At 42.6% G+C, this 25,528-nt stretch overlaps 1 protein-coding gene across 4 annotated transcripts in view; it reads right to left on the reverse strand.

Moving 5' to 3' along the window:
- MCTP2 (multiple C2 and transmembrane domain containing 2) overlaps nt 1-21,405 on the reverse strand; it is a 76,855-nt gene extending 55,450 nt beyond the window's left edge. Inside the window, exons 1-4 of one of the 4 annotated variants that reach the window (XR_006104498.1) lie at nt 9,154-9,295; nt 6,642-7,176; nt 3,799-3,861; nt 2,667-2,775 (exon numbers count right to left, since the gene is read on the reverse strand). Coding sequence is in view for 3 of the 4 variants with exons in the window: in XM_042472746.1 (XP_042328680.1) it covers nt 2,667-2,775; nt 3,799-3,861; nt 6,642-7,121 (652 nt within the window). In the remaining variant the exon portion in view is untranslated. Of the gene's footprint in view, nt 1-2,666; nt 2,776-3,798; nt 3,862-6,641; nt 7,177-9,153; nt 9,296-20,429; nt 20,465-21,281 lie in introns of those variants that run through there. The other 3 variants (XM_042472746.1, XM_042472747.1, XM_042472745.1) reach the window with 3 other exon arrangements.
- Nucleotides 21,406-25,528: the final 4,123 nt, after the last annotated feature.

Consider the following 25,528-nt stretch of genomic DNA (forward strand, 5'->3'; position numbering starts at 1 on the left):
TTTTTTTACCACTTTATAATTTTGCTTCATTTCCAACTGCGTTCTCTTTCATTACAAAGCAGGGTTGCCTGACGAATGCCAGAACCCTCTCGCTCTAGGACTGGATGCCAACTAAATGAGTTTGCATCTCATGATGGGGGCAGAGGAGGATTGCCAGATCCTTGCTTGGCTCTGAGTCTTGGGGCTTGGCTGCTTTGATATGTTCCTCAAGGTGAGGAGGGGGAATCTCAGGATGAGAGCATTGCTTTGAAAACTCTGTGAGTGTGTATGCATATGTGTATATATGTACACACATACATACACATATGTATATATATATATATATATATATATATATATATATATACACACACACACACATATACACACACAGTCGCCCCTCTGTACTCTTGGACTTGAGATCCACAGTCTTGAATATTCACAGAGGGGTGACCTCTGTTATTTTCAATGGGGTGCAACCCCAAGGTACACATCTGGCACACACTCATAGGCACACGCTCCATTCAATCCTATGGGGCTTGAATATCACCGAGTGTCCGTTTTCATGGGGGGGGATCCAGAACAGATCCCCCACAAAAACAGAAGACCGATTGTATATACATACATATCCAGAAAGCATATCCATTGGTATCCATTACACTTTAACTTTTACTTCCTAGAGTTTATTCTTCATCTCTCAGAGCTTGCATGGCCAACAAGGAGTAATTGCTTCTTCCTACAGGGATATCCTTCTGTATCATCTTACCTGAGAACCACTATAACAATATCTTGATAAAATGTAGGCATATGACTCCAACACTGTCATTTTTCTCTTTCTTTCTCCCATTTCATTCTTAACACCTTTGCCTTTTAAAGAAGCTAGTGAAACTTCGAAAGCTTGCATCATGTATTTTGTGCATTCTGTCTGGCCAATAAAGGTACAGTGGTGCCTCGGGTTACGAAATTAATTCGTTCCACCGCGGCGTTCGTAACCCGATTTTTTTCGTAACCCGAAAAAGCCATAGGCGCTAGCGCTGGAAAGCCGCGTTTCGTGCGAAAAAGCGCCGAAAAGCACCAAAAAAATTTTTCGTAAGCCGAAAAAAAAACGTAACCCGGAACAGTTTTTTCCTATGGGATTTTTTCGTATCCCGGAAATTTCGTAAGGCGGTGCTTTCGTATCCCGGGGTACCACTGTATCGCTGTCCTGTGGGTTGTGGATATTATTGCACTACACATGTGTCTGTGTGTATATATATATATATATATAGGCTGAACCTTCCTTATCCAAAATCAAAACAAAACAGCCTGCTTAGGAATGTGACTTCTTGAATACTGGAACGGCAGCAGGAGAAACTCATCACACCTGAATCGCCTGAATCAACAGTGGAAAAGCAATGCGATTGGGAAGCATTGACAGGTTTTGCCCATCAATTAAAAGGAGCAACTGCCTTGTATCTCATTGTTGGAGAAAGGCGGGATTATAAATCCTTGAAATAAAAGAAATAAAGCACCCCAGGAATTAATGGAAGACAAGACAGCTATAGGATAGTCATCATACAATAAGGTACAGCCACAGACACTACTATTCATCTGTAATTCCACTTAGGCAACCTTGTGTGATAAACTCCTAATCCTGGGTGAGAGGAAGAAATAACTGACTTTCTGTTTAATTTGCTGACTGCTTGCAATGAGCTTTTTGGGGGTCATAGCAAAATGGAAGTATTTCAGTTAACCTAGCCATGTGTTTCTCTGCAAAAGTAACATATTGTCTACATTCACAATTTACATGGTTATTATTATTATTATTATTATTATTATTATTATTAACTTTATTTATAAAGCGCCGTAAATCTACACGGCGCTGTACAAAACCAAGTAAAATCAAGAATATAAAAGCCTGCCAATGGCGTACAATCTAAAAGTTAAAGCAACAAATTAAAAACATCATATGAAACAAGTTAAAACAAACAACATGATGCACACATTTCCATCTTTACGAAGGATCCACGCTCCAAAATACAAGACTTTTTTCACCTCTCATTCAGTCTATATAAAAGCTAACCAATCCACACAATTGTAGACATACCTTATAATAAGGAAATCCTGCCAGATCTATGTACAACAAGCTTTCTGGCTCTCAAATAAAGGATTCCCTGCTATAATATGGAATATTTGACATTCCAACATAAACTGTGCAAAGGCTTTCAATCCATCTAATATTCTGCAACACTGAAAACATCCACAAGAGGGCAGCTGCAAAATGGCATATTAAACGACATCTTTCTTTTTTCGGTCTCTCTGGACACACTATAGACTTATGTTGCAATAAAAACAGGAAAATATCGCAAGACAACAAGTTTAGCAATTTCTTGGATTTTTCCTCTAAAAACCCTTTCCAATCCCTTTGTTACATAATAAAGGCAAAATACAATTGTGCTTAAATACTGTAAGCCAACCAAGAGTCTCCAAAATGTAGAAAGAGAACATAAGCCAAACAGGCCATAATGTTATAACATCTCCAAGGTTTTTAGTGGATGTTTACAAGCATTGAGTCAGAGGATCAAGAATTGTATTGTGGGCATTTTATATATTATATAAGATGTGATCAAACCTTGGCAGGATTGCATCTTTTCACAATCCTGAACAAACAGAAGAAAAAGGAAAGAAAAATACTTAAACGGACTCACCGCAGCGATCCCTGATGACCAGATTCCTGCCTTCTTTCAAATGAATCGTTAACAGATATGCAAATGAGCTGGGCAATTTACTCACGCAATCGCTTCCTTCCTCCAGGGCCTGTGAGAAAGTTCAAGAGAAAACAATCATATATATCGCTTTCGCTTCCTGTAAAGAACGTCGTCGCGTCTGATGTAGGCTGCATTGTGGCAATGGGAATCAACCGCATGAAAGGCCACCAAACTCAGAGGTACGTCTTGGTCTCCTTTCAAGATAGCAGCCGAACCATGGTTTCTTCATGAAGGAGAAACTTGGTTTTCACCAAATCCTTCATCCTCCCATAGCCTGGACTCTATTTATTGATGATTGTCTTCATGTCAATTCTGATTTATGGAAACCCTACTGGGGTTCACTTTTCATGGCGTTTTTTGGCACAATTTGTTCAGAGGGGGTTTGCTATTGTGTTCCTCTGGGGCCACGTAGTAGTATGTAGTCATGCCCCCTGGCATCCATTTACTCCTGGCCAAAGCACTTAACCAAGTTTCTTCTCCCAGGTTAACAAAGGGCAAGAAAAGAGGTTGGGTTATCTTCCATAGGACTGGGGATATAAATCTGAACTTATTTCATTTCTCACACATGAACAAAATGATTCAGAAGTCCCTCTCCTACAATCTGGTGAGCATGTGAGACTTTTTGTATAAGCTTCTGATTAGTATTTCTTATTATTTTACATTTTGGGACTTATTTGTGAAAATTTCATTTTGTGCAGAAAGTGACCAAAGGCTCTTGTGCAAACAGAATTTTTGCAAAAGGCTACAAAATGTGAAACATTTCAAAGCAAACAACCCCCAACCCAAGCTATCTCAATGTGTCAAAACACATTTTCTCACTGAAGACAAGGCTATTTGCAAGCATTCTTTACCCAAGACATCCTTGCACAGGACATTTCTGCCCAAAGACTTTCCTAGAATCAAATTTTAAAAGAGAAACAAGCGAATCCAGCCACAGAAAAGAGTTGCCCTCCCTCTCTTTCAGCTGGTCCTTCCACATTCATACAAGCTCCATTGAACTCATAGCCCCATACTTGACCTATACTCTATAATTCACTACATTTTTTGAAAAAAGACAAAAAAAGTCACTTACACATTGGTCATCAAACATCTGTGAAGAACATGACAAGTCGAGGTTGGAATCACCGTAAGAACGCTGTCAAAAATAAACACAAGTTTATGAAAGAGGCTGTATTCTTATTGGATCCTTTTACTGTTGGATTCTACTGCAGTTGCTCAGTATTTAGGTGTGTTTCCATACAACTACGAAGCCAGGGAAAGGTCAAGGAAAGAAACAACAGCTAACTTTGCTTGACCAGAATGAATTTGCCAGGTACACGGATGGAGATCAGGCACACACTCCTCCTGTCGGTCACACATTTGAACCCAACTGGTGCCCTATTCTCACATCTCCATAAGCTTTGAGTTCAGAATGCTGCTTCCTATTGGATCATTGTTCCATCTTAACTTGGTGTTATTGGTCCATCTAAGCTGGGGTAGGCAAAATGCAGTCCACAATTAAGTTTTTGTGGTCTTCGGCACCTCCAGAATTCCCAGACCAACCTTTTTCTGAGCTTCTAAAGGTGAAGTGTTGCTCACTGACACCTCCAAGAAGGACACTGCACCTTTTAAATAGGTTGCAAGACTCCTTGTACTGCTTACCATTTTGAATCGGAGGTTCTTTCATTTTTTGCTATCCAAAACTTAAAGATAGTAGATTTCACATATTTCTTTTTTTTTTAAATGACTCCCTTTGCCTCAAAAAACTAAAAACTGGAAAGAGGGGGATCCTGCTGGGATGCCATACCTGTATAACTACAAGTTGACTCAGTGGTTATACTTTTTACAAGCTTGCGTAAGAAGACACCTGATACCACCTTACACAAGTAGTTCCCTGTTTGCCTGCAACACAATAGGCCTGCTTAAGAGACTGCAAAATAGAGGGAGCCCACAATGCAGAACAGCTTAATGGCATATTGGCCTTAATACCAAAATGATGTCTGCCTGCCTCAAATACATGTCAAAAATGAATAAAAGTGAATATACAAGCAGAAGGGGATGAAGTCACCATAGATGCAGAGGAGCATCCATGATCATGGACACTAGCCAATATGCACACATGATAGCCAGCTTTGGTGGCTCATGTATTGATGTTTAGGCAATCTTCTTTTGCCTGTCTCCTTTTCTATCCCAGGATGGATTTCATGAAATAATAAATGTAAAGGGATTTGTTTGTTTTTAATTTTACAAGACCATCCTGCATACTTTCTCCTGTTTCTACCACAAGCTCATATTGCATTGGCTTTTCTGCACTCTGCTTGATATAGATACCAAACGTTTCTACAAAACTGTGACCCCCCCCCCCCCCCGAAAGCTGATGGACTGTAGATCCCATCATGCCTGACCATTGGTCATGCTTCCTTACCAGTGACAGGATTCAGAGTCCTAAACATCTGGAAAACATCAACTTACCTGCCTTGCTATATATATTACTGTGAATTACTTTATATTTGCTCAAAGGTAAGTGTTCATAGAAAACATGGGCAGAAGATGGTAGCCTTAATCTCAGAGTTTGCTTAATACTTAAAATTAAGCCAAACAGATTCTCAGTTGGAGATGCCAAAAAGGCCACATCAGAACTTCATTTTCCTGGAGAGAGCTACTAAGGAACAATAACAATAAAACACCATGCTATAAGCCAGTAGCATGGTGACTAAAAATAAAAAATGACCAGGACCTTGCTCCAGAGCAGGCAACTTTCTGGGGACTTAAGAGGGTTATGAAGCCTCAACTGCAGCGACAGAGACCTCTTCAGACTTTAATGCCCAATGTCTAAGTTACTTCCCAACACACAAGAATTGAACGGGAAGGGCTTACATGTGTGCTCATGCCCTATGCATGTTCAGGCAAACATCTGCATAAGGCTTTTGTGAAGCATGCATTCAAAAAATTCAAGCATGACACACGATGACTCTCAGAGGATTTTCTGGGTTTGTGGTTCAGCATTTCACCCTGAAAAATAGGTTTCCTGACCCTTGAGAAAACTCTTAAGAAGGCACTTTTTTGCACCGTTTTCTCCCAGGTCCCAGGAATTATTTTGTTGAAATATATGTGGGTCCTCCGTGCAAAAATTATTTGTAAAGGCAAGTGAGGTTGCAATAGTTGAAGACTGACATCCCTATTGAATATCCCAACCCTCTTGGTAGTAGTTTTTCTGTTTGTTCTATTGATTGTATCTTTAGATAATACTGTATCTTGTATTTTATTGTTGACTTTATTCTCTGTTGTAATCCCGCCTCGATCCTCAGGGAGAGGCAGGAAATCAAATTTATTATTATTATTATTATTATTATTATTATTATTATTATCTTTTTGAACAAAGGCTAGAAACAGCAATGGAACATGACCGAAAAGTGTCCTAGCTTTCACCAAACCAACCACCTGCATGCAAGTCCTTTGGAAGAGGAACTAAACCAGCAAGGCCCAGGGGGCGAAATCCAGTATCCCAGTTGCCAATGGCATGTTAAGATGGGATTGTGGAGCTGCCCAAAAGAAAGTAGATTTATCCTTCCTTCCAAGCCATGAAACCATGAATTTAGGACTCTTTGCAACTGGCATTATGAAACCTGGTAACTCTAACTGATGAGTTTAGTTTTAACTTTGGTCTAGAGGACTAAAGGCTCCCATTCCAAGCTTTGAACTCTGCTCCTATTTTATTCTTGAAAACACACAATAATATCAGAGGAATAAAGGGAAATGCAAACTTACTCAGCAGGAATGAAAGACCATGTCTGTTAGGGCAGTATATCTGCAACATTATTTTTTTTTGTCATCGCCTTTCCATTTGCTGTGTTTTTAAGATCCTACAAACACATCAGAAATATGGCTACTATTAAGTCTCACAGACTTAGGTTTGCTTGACCCAGTGGGCATTACCTCAAGTGCATCTTCTGCAAGGTCACTACTGAAGCTATTTCTTTGCAGCAGTTCAAAGAAATCGTCGCTAGATTTCCGCTTCGCTTCTGGACCTGGGTTGCAGACGATGGGTTTCTCCATGTCATCTGCTCTGATTTCCAAATGCACAGTTTCCTGCTGACTCCAGCTCCATTCCTCTCCAGATGGTTTCAAGGAAGAGTCACTAGTGTCCTGAAGGAATGTCTCTGTTGCCAAAAAGTCACTCGGGAAGTAAATGGACAAGGCTTTGGAACGTGAATAATTTGTTTCTTCTTCCGTAACAGTCTCTACGCTGAGTATGTCAGGCACTGAAGAACTAAGACGTCGGTCCAAGGGGTGCCTCTGCCTTTTCTCCACCAACTTGGTTGAGGTCTTCTTAGTCCTTCTGATGCTCAGGTTTTGTAACAAAGGCTTTGTCCTTTGCTTGAATGATCCCCAGACAGAAGGCTTCTCCAGATCCATTTTCAAGCTGGGTTTGTAGCAGTGCTTCTGTATCCTTAAGCCTTTTCACCAAATCCTAAAGTAGCAAGGAAGAGGAGGAATATGAAGGGGGGGAAACAAGTTAGTCGCAACATCGCAAAAGGAACACAGATTTGGATTGTGAGCCGAAATGTCTCCAAGAGATACCCTGAACAGATTCTTGCTCAAAACAGGCAGCATTACTAATGTGTCCCGGTGTCAAAAACAAACACACCATCTCACCAGCAAGTGTTTATTCTTACTAGGAAGGAAACGGAGTCTTTTATCCTACACATGTTGCAAAGATAAAAATAGCCCGGGGAGAACTATTTTGGTTGCTTCCAACATGATGGGAATTCCCAAATGCTGTAAAATGATTCAGCTCAATGGCTGCTAGCCACAGTGCTATGAAAGGAACAAGTCCCTCCTGGGGCATATTCATACGTGAAGAAGGTCAGTGGGCATGTTAGCTGGGGGATTCTGGGAATTATCACCCCCAGGAGTCACTTTTTCAAGCTCTTTCCTGAGGCCAAAGCCAAGTGTCTCTTGTGTGCGCTACCCACCCACAAGACAAGTCCCCCTTTGGGTCCATTTGAGCAGAGACTGAAAGAGCAGCCTTAAAATAGCATGTGGTCACTTTGGGATCAAGGAAGTGTCCCGTGTCATTTGCATCAATTCAAAAAACAAACTGGAAACCAAGATTTCTTTAAGAGTCTTAACAACTGCGTAGCAACACAAGGCAAAAGGAAGATGTACAGAGTGTTTCCGCTCTGATTTGCAGCAAAACCATGCGCTGTTTCGATGAAGGATGCTGCACAAACCTTCTATTCATTCAGCAGTTGTCATCATCCAACAGAAGTCCCATTGACATCTGTGCAATTTAAGGTCGCTGTTATGTAACTGCCCATTCTTCCATTGGGTTAAACCATCCTCAAAACAGGTTTAAATCCTTGGAGAACTCTTTTTAAAGTTCAGATTAAAACTGAAAGGACAGTCACCGCCCCACTGACATGGAAGCCACAAGCCTCCACAGAACGTCTGCAAAAAATTCTGGCTCCTTTTCAATACTTGCTAAGCTTCATTGATGCCTTGGGAAGGTTTTATTATTCTGAGCTAGCCATTTGGCCAGTATACATGTCTCTAGTCTCACAGGGGTAAATATCAAATCCTGCATATACCTGAAGTTCTGAACACATAAGTACCAAGAGGTCTTCTCCAGCAACCAAGCTGCATCTCACCTATTCTTTCTCATGCATCTGTGACTTTACTTCACTAAATGTTAATGAGAGTCCAAAGTACCTACTCAGAGAGGAAGCTACCTGCTGTATCTCTGTAAGAGTCACTACTCCAGCCTGGTCATATTTCTACCTGACTCTACTACACGGATGAGGGTCCTTCAGGTTGTAAGCCCCGCCATAGCAAGCCCACAACAGTGAAACCAAGGGTCCATATGTGACCCATAGGCTGCACCTCGAAGGCCACACTGTCTATGAATCAGGTGTGATTAAAAGTATTGAACTGCTTAATGCACAAAGATGCAAAAGAATTGGAGGAGGTGGCCTAATGCACCATCTCATAGCAAGCAAAGAAGGTATGCCCAGATATGGACCTCATGCAGAAGCAAAATAGACAGGGCCAGTCATTTTCACTTTTAGGAAGTTGTCCTATACTGAATCATGACATTGGTTCCTCTTAGTTTCATACTGGCAGCATTGTGTGCAACAGCTCTCCGGGGTTTCAAAGAGAGATATTTCCCAGTTATGCCTAAAGACGCTTCTGGTGTTCCTTAACTTTGGACCATTTTGCCACAATAGGCATCCTGAACTTGTGAGCTAGGGACATCCCTCTATTTTTCAAGAGGGAGTTTTCATGAGTTATCAGACAATTCAAATCAAACCAAGGTTGTCACATTCCTGTTTCCCAACTCTTTGCCCGCTGTGGTCTCAAGTGATCTGTAAGGCTTTGCTTTTGCTAAGTAACAGGAAAGCCATTTCCTTTTACGAAACAGTCACTATGGAAAAACAACATATCCTACCCTAGTTCAGCCACGATCTGGGACGGCGGCGACAGTCACTACATCCTGGGGGGGAAAGAAACGTGAAGACTTTCCTCCCCTCCTACAAAAAGAACTCAATTGTATTTCAGTGGAAAAGGGGAAGAAAAGTCATTCCTGGGAAACCCGTATTTGTACAATATTTAACAGAGAGACAATGCAGTTGTATAATGTTACACAGAAATGTTTATTTTAGCATTTATTTATATCGCCAACTTCAATCATCTGGTTCCCGGGGAAGTTCATAATCAGACAACAAGAACAGTTAAAAACACTGACTGTATTAGTTAAGAATTCAGAGACATATTGATGTTAGTCTAGAATAACCATATGCAAAGGGATCTTGCAGCATCTGAGGAAGCACACCAAATCTCTGAAAGTTCATGCTACACCTTCTTTCACATAGATAGTATCAAAGGTGATGCAAGATCCTTTTGCATACGGTATTATGGGCCCCATACAGACTGCCAAAATAAAGCTGCTTTGGGTCACTTTGGAAGCATGATGTTTAATTGATGTGTGTTCTAAGAGTCCGGAAGCTGCGCCAAAGCTGTGCTCCAGTCCTTAGGACTGGATCATGGGTTTGGTGCAGCTTCCAGACTCTTAGGACACATGCATCATTTAAATAGCCTATCTCCAGAGTGACCCAAAGCAGCTTTATTTTGGCCTGTCTGTATGGGGCCATAGTTAAGGCAGTGGAGTTTTAAAGGCCCAGGAGAAGTCCTTATTTTTTCTGCTGACAAAAGGATGATAAAAGTGACCCTCTGGACACAATTTCATAAGTGCTTTCACCGCTGAAAAGGCTGTCTCCTCATCCTCATTTCCCTCACCTGAGATAGAAGAACCTTGGATGGCTTCTGTTGATATGTGAAATTTCATTTATCTGGCTAGGGATCCTTATAAACATTATGGCTTCTGACTTCAAAACAATGTCCAACCTTGCACATGTCCCAGACCTTTGAAACACTAGTTGGGAGGACTAGAGCTCCCAGATTTTCCTAAACAGCATGGTTACTGTTGTGTTCGTTTCTTTTCTTTTTCAGCATAGACAACCACAGTAGGTATGTTTCCACGAAAGAAGGGGAGCAATGCTATCATGTCTGCTCAGGGAGAGAGGCAAAGATGCATATTGGTTGCTTGCTCCAGAATGGAACATCTCCAGAAGGGAATTTGGTTGGTAATACAATTCATCCTTTGTTAAATCATCGGTCTTGAAATTAGTTCTGCATCCAACCCTTGGCTGTGCCCACAGCTCTGAGGAACCTGAGACCAGCAAGGACAGGCAGACACTTGCTCCATGTATTCAGTATGTTCAGTGTTCGTTCACCTTTTGCCAAACAAGAAGAGGGCGGGGGAAACTGAACTTCCTCTCAGTAGCTTTTCAATTGTTTGGCACTGCAAGACTTGCAAGCGTTCTCCAAGACAATATTTTTATGCAATCATTTCTTTAGTGCAACTTTGAACAAGGGCTCCAAGGCTGATCCTAAGAACGAACACATTGCTTGGGGCTGAAAGGAGGCCCGAAGCAGCACCGAAGCTTGAAGTACTATTAAATAGCATCACCTTACCCCATTACTTGGAGGTGAAGTATGAATCTGGGAGGGTACCATCTTGGTGTTAGAGGCTGCATTCTCACAACAGAAATAATCCAATTTGGTGTGACAACAAACTAGAATTCCCAGAATTCCATAGCATGGAGCCATAGCAAAGTGGCACCAAACCAGATTATTTCTGCAATGCAGATGCAGCCAGAGATCTAGTTAATGAAGTAACTGGTTGCTAGGCCATGGGCCACAGCAAGATCTTCAAGTACAGGACCAAGGGACGCACAACAGTATGGCGCCTCTGGACCAAGCAGCCCATATGGAGCATGCAAAGCAAAAAAGAAAGGAGGGATCATATAGTGCTAGAAATCCAGAAGGAAATGGGCTGGCAAGAAACTTATTAAAGCCCAATACCCTCTTCTTTTTTTAATAATCATGTGTGTTTTTTCCCTTACAGAAGCAAGAAAACAGACCTCTTGGTTCTAAGTTATTTGAGTCTCTCATATTTTCACTTATAAGCAAAAAAGAAACTTTTCCAAGATATGGTGGGCTTTTTAGAAAACTCAAGAATGCATCTACGCTAGGCAGCTATACCAGTTTGATACCACTTCAATTCTCCTGGCTGCATCCTAAGGATACGTGGGATATATGTGTATCTGTGTATGTGTGTGTGCGCGTATATATATATATATATATATATATATATACACACACACACACACACACACACACACAGGGGCTAGGGGGCTGCAGGGGCCCAAAAGGAGTAAGTTTTGCATGTGGCACAATGGCCACGCTTGTCCCACCCCTGCTTTACATGGAAGACTGTATTATATTGGAAGAACAGCATATAAACGGGAAGTACACCTTTGCTTTTCCTCAAACTGCAATAAAAGATGATGCTTCTTTTCTTTATTTCTTTGCCAGCAAGGTTACAGATATGATTAAGATAGGCAAATATAGTGTGCAGGGATTTACAGACTTAATTTAACCATTTCATCGTGGTGCCTCTTCTCAAGCGCTCATATGCGGTCTAGTTTCTTGGTCGTCTTCAGTAACTCTGCTGCTCCAGAAAGTCATGAAGCCAAAGCTGACCAAGCTTAATTCAAAGGGGAATCTTTGGGTGTTAACAATCCATGCAATCGACTGAAATATTATGCTGACAGGAGTACAGGTTGTTCCCCTGAAAGCAACGAAGCAAAAACATTTGAATAAGCATGTAAATACACCAGCTGCACCCATCCATAAATCTCTACACAGCATTTGCTTCTGCACTTGCAACCAAGACCCACAATGGTTTCCAGACATCAATCTTAATAAACAGGCAAATATTTCCTATTATTTCTCTAGGACCCAAAACACCGAGAATACCTTTTCCGCTCAGAAGCAGGGAAGATTATGACATACAGCAAAGGAAAATAAATCAGAGACTATTAATGTGTCCCATTACTTGCAATAAACAGACATTAATACACTCGACAACAGCAAAGCCAGTCACAATGTCTAGGCAGCTAATCAAATCTCCAAGATGCTCTCAACTTCATGCATTGAATGATTTTTATTTATTTATTTATTTATTTATACTAGAAGTAGAAAAATAGTAAAAATTTCCATGCACAATCCTTTGGAAAGAAAGTGGTAGCTTTCTTTTTGGTGGGAGAGCAAACCTCCTTTTAGTCTGAACATGAAGGAACTGTGCAAGATGCTAATAGAAGCATATCTTCCAAGTCAAGGGAAGTTATAATCACAATATATTCTCTGCTGCTTGGGTGCATTCAATTCTGAGTCCTCATTTAAAGGATATAGACATCTTGGAGTGAGTTGGGAGAAGGGCAACAAGGGTTATAAGAGGTAGGGAGAACAAAACATATGAGTAAATGTTGAAGGAATTGGGCATTGGTGAAGAGAAGGCTGTGTGTTGGCACCACTACACTCTTTAAATATCTCAAGGTCTGAAGTTATGGACGGGTAGATTTCAATTGAACATTTAGATTTTGCTTGAATTTCATCTGATTTTACATCACATTTCCAAGTGTAGGATAATGCACACCTCAGTCCCTTGTGTGTATATTCATGCACAAGGTAAATGACCAACCAAACAGGACAGTTTAGCCATCTTACTGAGTTTGAATCAAAAACACTGGCTGTTGGCACACATTAAAGTTGGTGAGGTTGAAGCTGGGTCTCCAACCGTGGAGTCATCTGGAACAACAAACGGAAGCAATTAGTCCACATATAAATGGCCTAATTGACCAATTTCCCCAAGGTGAAAACAAACCAGAGTCCCAAGTGAAACAAAGTTACCTTGCACACAGAAAAAAAAGTCACTTGATAGAAATAATGATTTCCCTAAGGGAGAGGTTGAGTCAGATCCAAACATTAAAATGAAATGCTGCCATACCTCACCTAACAAAGGCACAAGTCTTTTTACACCTACACACTCCCTTCATCTTTGTCAAACTGTACTTTTTAAAGTATAATTGACATAAGGAGGTTGCGGAGGGTGGCGGAGATGCACAGACCTTCAGCATTTGTATCTTCACAAACAAAATTATGATTATGAAAATCAACAATAGAGTACCACCTAAAGCAAAAAAAGGAACGTCCTGAATCATGATGAAGGCCTCAGCTATATTTTCCTCATTGTTCCTCCTCCAAGACTTAAGCAAATACATACAACCCCCCTTGCATAAACAATGCTCCAGTACACCGCACTTGAATGAAAAGGGAAAGGCGAGCAACAGGATCTCAGCTTATGTGTACAGGTCTCTCCAGCAAACAATCCAAAGGGATTAGAGAAGGCGGTCAGTGGGGAGCTTGGTGATCGGCAACTTCTTTTCCACACCCAAAAAGTCGGACTACATACCCCTGGTCAGCAAACCCCCCCTTGAAGGAAAACAGGGTTAGCACACAGAGCATTTCTGCAGTCAGTAACCTCCCACACCCAAACCTTTCAACATGTCACAAATGAAAACTGGAACACATGTGGCCCAGCAAGTTCAAAGTGGCAAAAGTTATCAATGAGGAAGAACATACAAGTTAAGAGAGACTGCAGCAGCTTGCTGGTGCCTGAGCCTAATGGGAAAGACAAGAGTTCACCTTCTCTCCTCTTCTCTCCTCTCCTCCCTGTTGAATTACTATTTTTGCACTTTGAACTCAATTTGCAGCAACTGAAATAAGATGAGGACCATAGAGGAAAGTGGAAGGAGAAGAGAGACACCGGGACACATCTACAAAAGGGACAGCAGAGGATTGATTGAAACTGTCTCTACCGTATCAGGAAAGACGGAGGGTCTGTATACCAATGAACCATACGTAGGATTGTAGTGAACTCAGGATTGTTTTCGTCGGTGTTTCTTCACACTTGAAAAACATGGTTTTGAACATTTTGAAAAAGAACAGGAAATCAATCCAGAGCAGAAATGCAGAAGGTGATCTAGACTCCTGCTGTGCACCAAGCAATCTGATCCTACCTTCTACTGTCTCCATGAAAATATGGGGAAATAAAACTCTTGACTTGAGTTTCAGCCAGTCCTGGGCATGATGCAAAGACACTGCACCAAATAATCCTCTGACAAAAGACAATAGGCTAAACATTGGGCATTGTCCCTCCCCAGTTTATGGCAGTTTTTGGCCCAGATAGGTTCTTCCGAACTTGATCAAAACCATATATATGAGCAACAGAGAGTAGGTCTCTCTTATTTGCCTCTATGTTCCCTTACTTTAATGTCAGTCGGCTGCATCTTAAATCAACTATGCTGAGCACAGATTAGGAAGAAGGGAAGTAGCTATTGGGGATTATTTGACCTAAACCACAATAAAAGTCATGGTTTGAATCACTTCTCGGAAGGACTCATCTTTAATGATTTAAAGCACATATGAATCACTATCTGTTTAATTACCCCCTTTTTAGTTTAACTGCATTATTGCTGAATATAAGCTTTAAAATGTATCAGAGAAGCAGATTTCACCAGCAAGTATATATTTAGCAATTATTCCTCGTTGTTTTGAGATTAACTCCCAGTTCATGAAAATATGTGAACCCTTGGTTTTACAACCAGACTCCTCACGATTGTTCATATCTATTTGCTCCCCAAATTCTCTATTGTTAGAGAGAGACAAAACAGAAGGAGGGAGTCCTATGCAAGTTCACATTTCCTTTTCATTCTTAAAGGTAACCTATGGCACAATGTTGCACTGACATGGTCTTCCATGTCAATGCAACATGGTTTGATCTCACAGGTAACCTACAGTATGTTGCATTGGCATGTTTTAATAGTCATGGCATGTTTTACCGATCATGGCTTGGATCAAACCATGGTTAGCAAAACCATGTCAATGCAATCATGCTGTGTAAAATATTCAGAACCAACTGTCATTGGCATGAACAGCACTACAGACGCAACACACCATAAATAGCTTTGGAAATGAAATGCAATGGGAAAGTTTACACATGTAAGAGGAAAAGGGAAAAGACAGGCTATAAGACATTCCTGATCTCATGGAGGTGAGGGGACCGAACAGCGTTTCATGTCCGCCAGGCAATGAATTTGAAGCAAAAACGCACACATTGGGACATGGTGTCTCTTGCTCTTCATTAAGCGTCTTAAATCAGGTTGTCTATGAAATTAAGCTCTGAGTCAAATCAAACAAGCATTTGTTTAAGGTGGCATTTACAAGCTTCTCCCTGAAATCCGAAACTGCCCTGTTAACATTTAGAGTTTTCAACACAGGGCTCTTGAAGTATTTGGAAGCTCTCCAAATGATGGAGAAACGGGCCCTGATCCAATGTGCCTCTCTGGTAGCCCCCACTGTCTGCTTCTCTCCTCTTTCTGGAAAGGTTTGGAAACTGTGCCCTGTCTTAGAGAGCTGGGTATGTTTAGCCTGAGGACAAGAAGGTTAAGAGGTGACATTATAAAACTGTATTTAAATGACCTTAGACAAAGTTATTTCAGATCTGAAGAGGGAATTAGAAGGAATGCATTGTTTTTCTCTGCAGCACGTTGAACCTAACACTCATTTCTGGGAGGTGCAGGAAATGTGACATCTGGAAAAAGATGGAAATTGGGATGAAGGGGGTTAAAAAGAATGTTGCAGGTTGAAATTGGGGTACAAAAAAGTTCCAAATTTATGAAGATTAAGCCATAGAGAATAGTATGCAAAGGGATCTTGTAGCACCTTCGAAACAAATTGATGCATCTGACGAAGTAGACTTAAGGTGCATCTGCATTGTAGAAATAATGTAGTTTGGAACCACTTTACCTGCCATGACCCCAACCTGGGGAATCCTGGGATTTGTAGTTTTGTGAGCCACTAGCACACTTTGACAGCAAAGGCCAAAGACCTTGTAAAAGTACAAATCCCAGGATTCCCTAGGATGGAGCTACAGTACTTACCGTGTTACCAACCTCTTTGTCCCAGTTCGTCTCAAGATCATTTGCATACTAATCCAGACTAACATGGCTATGTCTTTGAATCCTACCATAAAGACTAGTGTTCCTAAATACAATGTCTTCCAGCTGTGGACTAAAACTGCCCTCATCCCCAGCCAGGTTGGCAGAGGCTGCTTTGGACAACTAAGACTGGAGCCAAACCTCTTTGTTTTACTTCTTGCTTTGCATCTCATGTTATACTTCGTTTTACCAAAGTCTGGTCTTAATTGAAAACAGGGTGCTGGCAAAGAGTTTGCCCAGCTCAGGTTACCAAATTACCCATGAGAACCCTTCCAAAGTAAACCAGATCCAAGAATTTCCCTTCAAACAATGGACTTTCTTGCAACACATGTAAGTACTTCTCTGCCTAGAAGTAGCAGCACTCTTTGCAAGAGAAGGAAAGCAAGGTCGCCAATGAGAAAGCATGTTCTTTGGGCTAGAGTTTCTTGGTTAGGCTGGGTAATCATTTACAAATCACACAAAATGAGAAGGTAAGGGGTTTCATAAAACCCACACGTGCTATCGTTTTATTGCAGATGCAAAGCTTAAAAACTATCATTACACTTTAACTAGAAATGCAACATATCTCACTAGTATGACGAGAGCTGGGACCAACTAAGCAAGAATATTTACTGATCAAGATCCATGTGATATAGTTATTGTTCCTCTCTTGACTCTCCACCTCAAGCAAGCTTTGATTTTGCCATTTAATATAAGGGACACCATTTTACTATGTCATTGTATTTAATCGGACTTGAGCATCCACAGATTTTGGCCCTGGAACCCAACCTCAGCAGATATGAAAGGTCCACTGTACACAACTAACAAACCAGATCTTAACTACCGAACACAATCTCCCTTCATGCTGAGCTTCTCCTTTGTCTCCATGCAAAATCTCATCCTCTCTCTTTCATCCTGAATCTCAGTATACCCTTCCAACAGTTCCTCCCACTTTCATGCTCTCCACCAATCGCCATCTATAATGGGATTCACCCAGCAATCTACACCTGTCACTCAGTCGCCATGCGCTTCCTTCACCAAACTTCCATCTAACCTTAAAGTAGAAGAATAGACTAGCAGAAGCCACAATGGAACTTATGTAACCAACCCAGGCACCCTCTTCAGATCAAGAGCCGTTCCCTGAAGCAGAACACATGGCTACCCTGGATGTCAAGTGATATATCGAGAGTGAGTCAAAACATGAGACATTTTAAACTTGGAACAACAAGGCAGATGCACAGATGCACACTGGCAGCCGGTGGCACACACAGCCGCAGGATGCTGAATCTGCTCTGGGTCTAACTTTAAAGATACATCCAAATTCCCCATCCTAAAACCAGGAGTAGATTCACCAAAGTAGATTGTTACAGAAGCCATCAGCTGCCATTGCATATACAATCAGCCTTCCTTATCCATGGATTTCCTATCCACGGATTCAAGCATCCATGGCTTTAAAAAAAAGTATATATTCCAAATAGCAAAGCATGATTTTTCCATTTTCTATAAGGGACACCGTTTTGCTATGCCATTGTATTCAATGGGACTTGAGCATCCATGGGTTTTGTTATCCACAGAGGGTCCTGGAACCAAACCCCAGCAGATACCAAGGGACCAGTGTAAACAGAGAAAGATCCCAGGAATGTGGTAACTTCTCCTTTGTACTCTCCTACTAAAAAGCATCTCATTCATAACAGGGACGGGTGATTTGTGATCCGTCTAGTGCTGTTGGATTGCATCTCCCAGCTTTCCTCTCCATGAACCAACTGCTAACTATGTCTGATGGGACCTGAAAGACCATCCTTTGCTCCTTTTTGACTGACTGAATGGGATAGTACATTCTCACAATTTTATTTTTATTTTTATTTCAGCCATGTAAACAAGACAATGGCATGATCCCCAAAGGACAATGCTCATCACAAGTAACCTTTCTTGGGAATGCCAAGACTGCCACCAACGAATTCCTCCAGTCACCCAGAGGGCACAAGTGATGCAATTCTAAACCTGTTCCAGTTCAGGAGAAGTCACCTCCTCGAAAAATGATTGCACCCTAAAGGCAAAACCGGGGAAGAAAGTTCTTCTTGCCCAGTGCATGCCTCCTCGGACAAACATTGCATTCCAGGCAATCCGTTGGCTGCAGTCCACCTTTTATGAAATCTTTCCAACAAATTAAAAAGCCTACATTTTTGCCCATCCTGGCTCAACCAAACTGCCAAGTGCATCGTGAATATCTCACTAAAACTGCCAAATTTTATTTCGACAAGTAGAACATAATGCTCCCTAACACCTCTAGCCACCGTCCGTCTGAAACGAAAGAGAATGACAAACTGTAGCTTCTATCCTCCGACACACAGCTTCTTCGCTTGTCATCGAGAGAACCACAAAAACCACCCCATATCTTCACCCCACCTACCCTCCAACTCCAAATGAGTCAATACTCCTCTACTGTAAAGGAAATGCAGGTCTTTATGGTTGACTCTCAAGCTCTCAAAATCTAAGATGTTGTGCTACCTCCTGCGGAAAATCCAAAACGACATCTCCTTCGCACCAGGGTTGCCAAATGTCAGGCTCACCAGTATCTTTAAAAGCAACTCAGTCTGAAGCAACCATTGGGAGATAAAGAGTTTATCTCCACACCTTTCGGTTGCTTCATCTTATCGTGACTGCAGATCACTTCCTCATAAAAAAGAGGCAAAAGAGAAGTGAGGAGGTTCTGACTTCTGGTTAACTGTTGTCAGCCCAACACAGGATCCAAGGCAAAGTAGCTACACACCTAACGCTCTCTGTTCTTCTGCCTTTTAAACAACTAGCTTTAATGAGCAAACACTTAGAAGATCACACTTTTCTCGGCCTGGAGACAAACGCTGCATCCACTCTGCAGAAATATCCAATTTGACACCACTTTTAATGCCGGGGCTCAATGGTATCGAATGCTGGGATTTGTAGTTTGCTGTGGCTCCAGAGCTCTCTGACAGAGAGGGCTCCATGTCTCACAAAACAACCTGGCAGCTAAGGTAGTGTCAAACTGGATTATTTCTGCAGTGTGTTTTGGACCAGGGTCTACTTCTTCAGATGGATGCATTCCTCTATGCAAATCCAAGTGGCGTAAAACAAGTACCTATTTCGATGGGACAGTTGGAAATAATCCTCTGCTGTCCCACTTTTCCAGCTGCTTTTAAAATGTCCCAGTTTCTCTCTTTTTCTCTCACATTCCCCCTTGGTCCTCCAGTTTACTTCAGTTGCTGCAAACTGGGTTCAAAGTGCAAAAGGCGTTTAATCCAACAGTTCTTATGTTGTTAGGCTGCAATTGACATCACCATTGGGTATCTTTACTAGAGCTGTTAGGAGTTGCAACCCAACAATGTCTAGAAAGTGGTAGCATCCCCATCCCTCCTTTATGGCTATCTGAGAGACAGACCAGGGCCTTTTGGGTCATGGCATTCCAGTTGTGGAAGTCCCTCTCCAAGGTGGCTCATTGAACCTTTGTAGCTCCTCAGTGGATTCCTAACCCATTACATGTTTGCTCTTGTGTGATAATTTGTAAACTCGGATTGTCCACTGTTACCTTGTGTTAATATTCATTACTATTAACAATTGGTATTTTGAGTTGCCATAGAGCCTCTTTCTGGGACAAAAGGGAGACCAAAATTACAAATCCTGCTAATGTATCTACATCTATATAGGTAGAATTCAAAGATCTAGCCATATTAGCCCGTATGAAGAGAGATCTTGTAGCCCCTTTGAGCCTGACAGAAAAAAGAAGTTGGGAACATGAGCTTTCATAGACGTCCTTCTACTTCCTCAGGTGCTTTTCCAAATGGTGAGACAAGATCTCTCTACGTATTGCATCTATACAGACATAGACATGTAGATACGTTTTTAAAAATAGAAAACTGAACTGCATACAGATCTATAAATGTTCATCCCCTTCCCTCTCCAAAGAGATGGGCTCTCCAAAGGAATAGCAATCCCAGCATCCCCTCCCAGCCCCCAAGTCCTGCCCAGGGGCCTTGAGAACCCAAGCCTTTTCCCCTAACCAGAAGTTTACTCCTTGGAATGGCAACTCCTAACAAGGGGGGATGCTGGGGGTTGCAGTCCAGCAACTATTCCGAGAAACTCTGCCACGCTCTGTTCCCAAACTGCCCAAACCATCATCCCCTCCAGTGCCCCCATAACCTCCCCCACCATCCCAGCCAGTTCCTCTGCCCCAGAACAAGGGGGTCCCCAAAGGAGTGGCACCACCAGCATCCCCTCTCCTGAAGAACTTCTCAGGTGCGCATCTTACCTGCTTCTTCCAGCCCTCTCTCTGCTCTCCTCCAGGAAGAGAGAGAAGGAGGGAATGAAAGAAGGAGGGAAGGAAGGGAGGAGGAGTCGGAAGAGGAGAAGGAGGCGGTGGAAGGGCTTTCCTCCCCCGGAGAGAGAGTCACCCATCCCTCCTTAGAGCAAGCTGGATCCCAGCCTTAGCTCCCCCTCCACATGCACCAGACCCAGGGAGGGGAGCCCAGAGTTGGGCTTCCCTGGTGGCTCTCCATCCAGCCCTTCACTCCCACAGATCCAGCTGCGCTGACTGAGAAGCAGATGCACCACTCTGCAGGGTTAGTGTAGGGCATGCCCAGCCTTACAATATCTGGACTGAAAAGCAGACGTTCTCCTCTGCAGGGCTGATGCAAGGAATCAGATGGACTTCTCTTCAGGATTGTTGTAAGGAATCAGATGGGCTTCTCTGCAGGGTTATTGTAAGGAATCAAGTGGATTTCTCTGCAGGGTTGTTGTGAGGAATCAGATGGCTACTCTACAGGGTTGTTGTAAGGAATCAGGTCGACTACTCTGCAAGGTTGCTGGAAGGCATGCCCAGCAAGCAACCCATCGGACTGAGAATCAGGTGGGCTACTCTGCAGGGTGGTTGGAAGCAATGCCCAACAAACCAACCAAACTGAGAATCAGATGCCCTGCCCTACAGGGTGGTGGGAAGCAATGCCCAGCAGCACACTCTTTTCCTTCCTTTCCCAGGAGGAAAAATAATGTTACAAGCTGCAAGAAAATTCCCTGGAAAGGGAGGAACTGAAATCAGAGAAGCCTGACAACCCTAAGGCAAACTCATTGCAGGGTTCTGGGGGGCTGAGAATATGTGACTCACCTAAGATCACCCAGTGAGTTTTCATGGCGGAGTAGGGACTCAAACCTTGGTCTGCAGAGTCATAACCCAACACAGCTCTGGTTCTCCAATGTAGATTACTCCTCTGCTTTTAAGCAATGGTTGCAATGCATTCACTTGGCAGCTGTACTTTTAAATCCTGGAGCTCCACCTCTGCCTTTAAGCACGCCCCTTTTTCTTAGGCCACACCCTTTCTTGACAGCTGGACCAAGGAGAGTGGGTCAAGACTTCCTCTAGACATGTGCAGAGTGCCTAGCTTTTCTGGAGGCCTGGTAAGTAGAGAAACAAGAAGAAAACAGCTTCCTTTCAAGGAACTTAGAGGCAGGTGCTGTCACACAAGAGGCAAAGAATCTCTCTTATTTAATCTTGGAAAGTTTCTTTTTTGGACTGCAACTCCCAGAACTCTGTGTCTGCTCACATGGCCGATGCCTGAAGGATTTTGGGAGCCTTTGTGCAAAAAGAAGAATCACGATTCCATTCTAGGTACACCCAGAGGTTATGTGTGTTGGATGTAGGGCAAAAATGAGACTCCTGCGTTGTTGTACTACAAATCCCATCATTCTTTGGCAATGTGGAAACAGACTTGGATTGCTACAAAGTGAAGACCATGGCTACCTGGAAGGTTTTGGTTTCCCACCTTGACCCAAGCGTAAAAGCAAGGGAGACAGGCACCAAAGGAGGGGAAAGGATGAAAGCCCCCCCCCCCACCTCTCCAAATATTTCACCACTGACATCTTTCTTTGGACTTCCTTGCTTCTAAAACAGGGATTGGAATCCCTCGCCCCTCCAGTTATTGGACTGCAACTCCCATCCCTCTCCAAATGCAATGATTCTCAAAATTTGGTCCTCTTGGAGTTTTGGAGTTCAGGATCCAGAATCCCTGACCGCTGTCTAGGGATTCTGGAAGCTGATGGCCAAAAACCTTGGAAGCAAGGTGACTAGATGTCCTCCTTTTCTGGGACTATGGCCTACATTTCAACCTACTGTCCAGGAGGACCTTGAAAATGTCCTCCCTTTTCAGCAGGACTGAGAAGCATGCATTTACATTTGCAGGAGTGTTTTGAGCCTTTGGGTGGTGATGCCCTACATTTTACGGTGCCTTGTCCTCCTTTGCTGTGATGATATCTGGGCATGCTGCCTTGGAGGGCTCAAAGTTTGCAAGCCGCTGCTTTAAAGGATGCAAGCATAAAACTTGGTTCCAGGTCCATTTTCCCCCAGCGCAGAAGGCCAGGTTTTATAACGCTTCCTTGCCCAATAAACAAACGTTTCCTTTTTTGCACTGGCTTCCTTTCCCTCCCCACTTTTGCTGCCAGAAAATCCTTCGGCCTCTGCTTGCTTTTGTCTTATACATCCTCATAAATGTATCCTTGTCATGTGGTCGCCAAACAAACCTCCCAGCTAATACAAATATCACTTCACTTGTAAAACTCAGTCTCAGGACACTGGGCACCTTTTATTGTGGCAGGGAACAGATCTTGATTTCACGTCATGTGGCTTAGAAAGTGAAGCATCCAAAATTCAGGGGGGAATGTTATCCCAAAAAAAGCAAATTGAACATGTGCCCCCATCCAACAGATGACTCTAAAGAAAGGATAGGACTAGGCGTAGTGGTTTAAGTGTTGGACTAGGAGACCAGGGTTTGAATCCCACTTGGCCATGGAAACCCACTGGGTGAGCGTGGGCAAAGCACACTCTCTCAGCCTCAGATGATCTCAGAAACGCGCCAAGAAAAACTCATAATGTCATCAGTCAAAGATGACTTGAAGGCACATAACAGTAATAGCAATGCAGAGATGGGTGGTGGCCCACAAGCCTGTTTCATGGCCCTCCATCCTTTCAGACGCCCAAGAATAACTTTCTTTGACCAAAATAGGTCTTGCGTTTTCCTCCCTGAAGGGGAACAGGAACAAAAAAAGTGACCCACTGTAAAGAAAAAGGTTCATTTGGGAGAAGTGAATTATGCTGATGAAATAAATAAGGAACAGTGGCTTATGATGCTCTTAGTAGTTTCCCTAAAAGAGCCAGTGTGGTGTAGTGCAGACCTTTGGAGACCAGGTTTCAAAGCCCATGCAGGTTTAGGTCAGGATGGGTAACCTGAAACCATCCAGATGGCAGTTTGTCACAATCCTAACCTTGGTGAAGAAGGATGGGATTTGCAGTTCAACAACATAGGATTCCCACTTTTGCCCCAAAACCAACACACGGCCTCTTGGTGTACCTAGAATTGAATCAAGGTTCTTGTTTTTGCACTAAGACTCCCATAATCCTTCAAGCACTGACAATGCAAAATGACACAGAGACTTCAGCAAGTCATGCTCTCTCGGCCTCAAAAGACGGCAATGGTAGAACCCCTCTGAACAAATTTTGTTGGGTTAAAAAAAAAGGATGGGTTTGCTATAAATCCAAATCAACCTGGAGTCGCATCACCGCCATAGTGGCAAAAGGTCTGAGATCTCAGAAGTCCACACACTTCAAGGCACACTAAGGACTAGAAACCTTTTAAAAAACTGAAACAAACAGAGAAAGCAGGTTTAGAGGAAGCTAGGTTCTTCACTCAATACCAAACAGGTTGTTGGTTTGTTTCCTGAACATGTACGGAGTAGCAGCATGCATTATCCATATTCAGAGTAACCTGGCCAGTGGCCAGCCTCATCTGTCTTTCCACTGTCCAGACCCATTCTGTTGTTGTCATGCTGATGCCAGCTGAATTAACTTACACACCATTATCTCCAGGAGTGATGCCCTCTGCCCAGATCACTGCTTTATGTTGCACCATAATTCCTGACAATGTGCCGAGAGTGCTGCTGGGGCAATGCAAACAGGAACAGGCGCACTTTATGCCTGGCTTGAAATATGATCAGAAAGCAGGGCACTAGACAAACACAGGACAACTCCGCACCTGGCAAAAAGGGAGGTGGAACCAAAAAGCCTTGCTTTTATTGATTTTTCTTCCCCCAGTAAACTATTTGTTCTCATGTTTGCCAAAGGCAGCTTCTCCAACTGTGAGAAGTACGTGTCCACTTTACGTTTCTTTGTGGGACTTGACCAAGACTTGTAGTAGCATGAACACATTGGTGTCAGGTTTGACGTCATGAATTGTCAGCAAAGGCAAATGGCATGCCTAGCAAACAGAATTCCTTGGAAGACACCCTTATCACCTTCTGTGCAAGGACAGCCCAGAATGTAAGGAAAGTGTTGTTTTTGCTACAGCTTCCAGAATTCCCCAGCCAGCATGGTCAATGACAGCTTTGAAATCTTCAGGCCTGGCCCAGCACCACAGAGTCTGTCCTTACTTCTTTGGTCTGCTAGGCAATATTCTGTGCAAGTATGGTTGATGCTTAAGGTGTTATGCTTAGTGGTATCAATATGGTCTTGTTCCTCAGACATTACAAGAGGAGATTTTGGCTCCTAAATTTCAGGGTCTGGAGTAGTTCTGTCCTGGCAATGCTAGGGACATGGTTTAGTCCATACCTAAACATATATATTAATGGCTAAAACATGGTGCACCAAAAATGCCCTCTTGCCATTTCACCCAGCAGGAAGAACATTTTTACATTCTTCATTCTTGCATACAAATATTTTCATCTTTCCTCTCCATGACCCTTTGGCTGTGAAAACCAGACCCCAGCCTGCTTCATACGCAAATGGGGATGCACTTCTGCCCTGGCCTTTTGTCACCCAGAAGAAGACATATTGAGGAAGGAAGCCAATGTCTGTCACCTTCAGGCCAACCAGTTTTTAAAAATGGGAAGATGGAGGTACTTTGCGTCAGACGTGGCCGGCTTAAAAGAAACCCAACGCTGGCCTTATTAATGGCACTTTCCATGTGAGTGGATGTCTAGCTGTTATATGTCCGTTTCATTTATATTTATCACAAACATAAAAGGAACAATGATGACAATGCCATTGGGAGAGGAAAAGAGACTTTATTTAAACGTATATTTATTTCTCTTTACTATAAGATGGAAATTCTGAACCTTGGGAGAACTGTAACATGCCAGATGTGGACCAATGTCTTTTCCTGCCCACGGGGCCAAGATTTGCCATCTCTATTTCTTCTTTCTTTCTTTTTAAAGAACAAGTAAAAGACATAAGAAAATACATATTGCAATGGACTTGTGAGCATCCTCCAAGCAACATCTACTTAAAGTATAGGACTCGTTGCAGGGGGAGAGCCAGCACATAAACCTAGAGGATGGGGCCATCCAGGGCTATCAATCGAGATACCA

Source organism: Sceloporus undulatus, chromosome 6 (assembly GCF_019175285.1).
Source record: "Sceloporus undulatus isolate JIND9_A2432 ecotype Alabama chromosome 6, SceUnd_v1.1, whole genome shotgun sequence".
Taxonomy (NCBI): Eukaryota; Metazoa; Chordata; class Lepidosauria; order Squamata; family Phrynosomatidae; genus Sceloporus; species Sceloporus undulatus.